A 4,906-nucleotide genomic window follows, 5' to 3' on the forward strand; every position below is an offset into this window, starting at 1 on the left:
CCTCAAGAGTGCAGCCTCAAAATCATTGGTGGAGAACATAATGGAGAATCCTATAAAGAAAGGAATCCCTCAAGCATGAATGGAACCGAGAGATGGAATATTAAACAAATCAGTTGTGCAACAAGGAAGACATGCAAGTCACCACAGATAATCAAAATTACAGAAGCCTTCAACTGACCATAATCCATCTAGGAGCCAAGTGTAGTAAGATGGTTCCAGAAGCAGGTTGCAGAGCCACCCGGCAAGAAAGGTAGCAAGAAAATCATCGATTGATAAACCACACATGGATTTGACACGTTAGGGTTGGAGGAGAAAATCACGACGCTTGATCCTCTAGAACTTTTGGCAGCCGTGGAAGAGGTGGTCACTAAGCACCTACATTCACATGAAACCTACATATGTGGCAAGTGCAAAGTGGACCTCTCATAACCCAAGGTGGAGTGCAAAAATTGGAAATAAAATACATGTGCAGAGATCATTTCATCATAATTATTATGGTTCGGGTGCCCAGAGTAAGTTAAAGGGGTCAAGAATATTGGTATTGATACATTCTAGGTAGAGTGAGCCCCAAGCACATCATCTCTAATCAAATACGCATTATACCATAGCGATATGATTAACATAAGTATTACAAGAATACTATATCATGTTTCCTAACGTGTGACCATTTATATATGAACATAAGGTTAGAGCCAAAATGATTATGGCGCTCCATTTAAATAAGAAGAGGTAAGACTATAATGTGAAAAAAATACATTCGTATATGTATACAAAAAAAAAGTCATTAGGATTGAGTTCGTAGAGACGTGGCATCAACAACCATTCATTGTGTTAATAACTAATCATTATGAAGAAAATGGATAGTTTCCATTCACCAAAATAATTTATTAACATTGAACCAATATATATAGCCATGCAAGCTAAGGAAGACATGCTAGAGAATAATTATTATCTACAGAATAATGGAAAACTATAAAATAGATGATGGTTGAAGGTCTCATCTCTAAAAGAAATATTCACATTCAATGAAAACAACTCGAACTTTCCTAAAAAATTATAATTGCCCTACCCATATATTTCTTGTAAAACATAGAATGTAGCTGCGATTCTCAGAGGGTTCTTAGTCTTTTCAAAAGCAGATAATAATTTATACATGACCCATCAAGGGAAAAATGTCATAGTTTATATTTAAAAGGGAATTTATTAATAACTAGCTCGATAAGGTCATATCTGAACCCTAGACGAAAATATAATAATGTGAACCTCTTGAACGGAAAAGGGGTAGAAACCCAATAACCTCAACCAAAGGAAATATTTCTGGAATTGTTAGTTGTCGTAACTTGAAGAATAAGCTAACTGCAAAAAAGAGAAACTCGAAATGAGGCAGAACCTCTCACATGCAGTTCAAATATGAGAGAAAATGGGAACTTGGTGATTTTAAAGATGAAACAACGTTGTGAATTATATGCAAAATACTACTAACATAAACACTTGAAGAAACCCAGAACCCTAACAAGAATATCAGAGTTGGTACTCGAGAAGATGTCTTGGAAAGTGGCAAACCATAGGAGAAATTGCTAGTGTTAGGATAAGGGTTAGCAGTATAAAGGAAAGATAATGAGATTATAAAAAAAGGGGCATGAGGAATAAACAAATAAAACTCCATTACATGGAAATGAGAGACCCCACCACATGTTGCTAAAGGAATGCTTGAAGAAAGCACTGCTCCATGTTGTGTGACAAACACTAAAATTAGAATTAATATCTTATGAAGAGTCTATAAGAGTATATGGGTAATATGTAGAGATAACTACAAAAAATGTACTTAGCAAGGGGAAGAATTTGCATGAACTGAACCAAAGTCCTAGATCAGAATATTGGAGAGTTGTATCGACGGAGGGGCCAAATGATAGTGGCAGTGGGAGGCTTGGGTGGGAACAGCTACCCTTAACTATCCAAATGCATCTCCACCGTTCCATCGAAACCCTGAGTGTGAATGGCAAGGATGAGGACAATTGTTTTCCATTACGATCCATGATGTGACTGCGAGTCTCTAGAGGGTTCTTGAGACGTGAGGGTTAAATACAATTATCCTTTCAATTTATACCATGGAGCAGAAACCTTAATAAACACTTGAATTATAGAGGATACATAAGGTGTGGATCAATGGTTTGAAAGGAAAAAATCATAAAAGTGTTGATTCTAGAAGTTAGACAATGATTCAAGTAGTAACTAGAGTTATTTATCCATTGGATTCTAAGAACAAAGGTCATACCAAAAAAAATCAATAATTTTCCAAAAAAAATCCGATAATTATAAAATAATAAAAATAAAGTAAAAATTCTTTTTTAAATTTTTTGAATTTTTATGAGTATTTATTTAATTAAATATTGAAGTGAAATAAACTTAAAAGTCAATTATAGCAAATCATTGTGGTGCTTACCTACTTAAAAAATTAAACATCAATTACATTACTTCCCAAAGTTAAGTAAAACCTTATCACATTTTTAATCTTATTTAAATAAACGTACCATTTTACATAATAAAAATAACATCGAATAAGTCGTAAATTACATGAATTCATGACGTTCAATTACCAAACTGAAAATGTATAAATTTTTTAAAACAAAAATTTCCCACATTCATTTAGGCAAATGTATCCTTTTGTTTTCTTTTTGCCAATTTATCATAAATGCCCGAGTTATGTCGGCGGCCGACCCAAAACCTACACTGCAAAGTGTCTATATTTCATTCCTATTAATGATGCTGGGTTCTTCGCTCATGATCCAATCAATTAACAAAGTGATTATTTGGGTACTGAGCGTTATAGTTTAGTAGGTAAAGGCACCCTCTCCCGGAGAAGGATACCATACTCAGCCGTGTTTTGAAAAGTGTACTGAGATATGGCGCAGCCAGATGAGTATGAGGCCGAAATGATTATTTCTGATGAAGATACAGAAGCTGAATATGATATTGTAATGGATGCTTCTGATGATGATGATGTCGAAGAAGATGATGACACTTCTGCTGCGGAAGCCAGAAGAGGAAAAGATATTCAAGGAATTCAATGGCAGAGGAATATCCTTCCAAGGCAGATATCCAGGGAAATTAGGATGATAACGTATGAAAGTCCGAGGGATGTTCCTCAATCTCAACATCGCATGGATCAACTACGTGAGATTTGTGCAAATATTGAGAATGGGGGGAATTTTTACGAATTTCATAGAAATACGAAGTCAGTAGAACCTACCTATGGACACTTTCAGCTAAGGGAATTGGTGTGGGCAACATCAAAGCACGATGTATATCTTTCATCGGCTAATTCTATTGTTCACTGGTCTGCGCTAAGCAGTAAATTAGTTAATGTGATTGGTCCAGTCATTTTATCGGGAACCCATTTAGGGGCTGCCCTGGCTGATTTCAGAGAAGACCCGATAACATGCATGGCTGTCAAGGATAATTTACTTGTGGTTGGCGGGTGTAGGGGAGAGTTTATCTGTAAATATTTGGATAGAAAAGATGTCAGTTATTGTTCGAAGATAACTGAAATTGAAGATCGTGAAAATGCCAATACAAATTCAATAGAGATCTATCAGAGTCCCGGTGGTGCAACTCGTGTAATGACTGCAAGTAATGATTGTTGTGTGCGAGTATTTGATCCAAGTGATGGATTTGCACGCATTCAGAACTTCTCCTTTCCTTGGGCTGTTAATCGTGCCTCTGTAAGTCCTGATAGCAAGTTGTTTGTTGCCGTTGGGGACAATGTTGAGGGATTTCTTTCAGACTGCCAAACAGGAAAGGTAGTTGCAACTCTTCAAGGTCATTTGGATTACTCCTTTTCCTCTGCTTGGCATCCAGATGGTACAGTATTTGCTACCGGGAACCAAGACACAACATGCAGGCTGTGGGATGTTCGAAACACCTCAACCTCTCTTGAAGTTTTGAAGGGCAACATGGCTGCCATAAGATCTATCAGGTTCTCCTCAGATGGGCTGTTTATGGCCATGGCCGAGCAAGCTGATTTTGTCCATATATTTCATGCGTCGAAGCACATGTCTAACAAGAGGCAGGAAATTGATTTCTTTGGGGAGATAACCGGAATTTCTTTCAGTCCAGACAGCGAATCACTTTTTATCGGTATCCAATATGGAATGTTGAGTAGCCTGCTTGAATATAAAAGAAGGCAACAGTCCTTTTATCTTGATTGCATAATGTGAAATGTCTGGTTAGGTTAATAGTTATAGGGATAGGGTTTTCCTCTGCCATGGCTGTTGAGGGCTTTTAGTTTCCAAGGTTTCCAAATTTATCAAATTACAGATAACATTTTGAACCTCAAAGGCGCAAGCTGTAATGGGGTATTTCGTTTATGTAGGCTCTAAAGAGTGGAGGGGTTAAGTGCTTTTAGTTTCCAAGGTTTCCAAATTTATCAAATTACAGATCACATTTTGAACCTCAAAGGCTCAAGCTGTAATGGGGTATTTCGTTTATGTAGGCTCTAAAGAGTGGAGGGGTTAAGGAAGTTATTGGAATTTCAATTTATTGGAGATACTTCATTATTTTTTTTTTATGGGTGTCAAAGATGAAAAGATAGGCAGATTGCTTGAATATAAAACAATGTATCAAATTTGACTAGATAATGTGAATTTTTTTTGTACAATTAATAAAATTAATATATAGGGGCAGTTATTAGGGTACTGTTATTTTCCAAATTCATTAAATTACATATCATATCTATGCCATGTCTATAGAGTACCCTTATTTTCCAAATTCATTAAATTACATATCACATTTTGAAGATGAAACTCAAAAAAGTTCAAGCTGTTCTGGAATGAAAAAGACTTGAAATCAAAAACACTCAAAATCTTGAAATATAACAACTTTAATCCTAATATTTAACAACTTTAAC

The 4,906-nt window shown here is 36.0% G+C and overlaps 1 protein-coding gene across 1 annotated transcript; it reads left to right on the forward strand.

Moving 5' to 3' along the window:
• Window positions 1–2,903: 2,903 nt before the first annotated feature.
• On the forward strand, window positions 2,904–4,217 carry LOC149160621 (putative WD repeat-containing protein C2A9.03). The gene has a single exon (XM_089434659.1). It carries the CDS (start codon window positions 2,904–2,906, stop codon window positions 4,215–4,217), a length of 1,314 nt encoding a protein of 437 aa, XP_089290785.1.
• The last annotated feature ends 689 nt before the right edge of the window (window positions 4,218–4,906 follow it).

This window comes from Pinus tabuliformis, chromosome 5_2 (genome assembly GCF_031772625.1).
Source record: "Pinus tabuliformis cultivar Carrire ecotype Pingquan chromosome 5_2, CPIR1, whole genome shotgun sequence".
In the NCBI taxonomy this organism is placed as follows: domain Eukaryota; kingdom Viridiplantae; phylum Streptophyta; class Pinopsida; order Pinales; family Pinaceae; genus Pinus; species Pinus tabuliformis.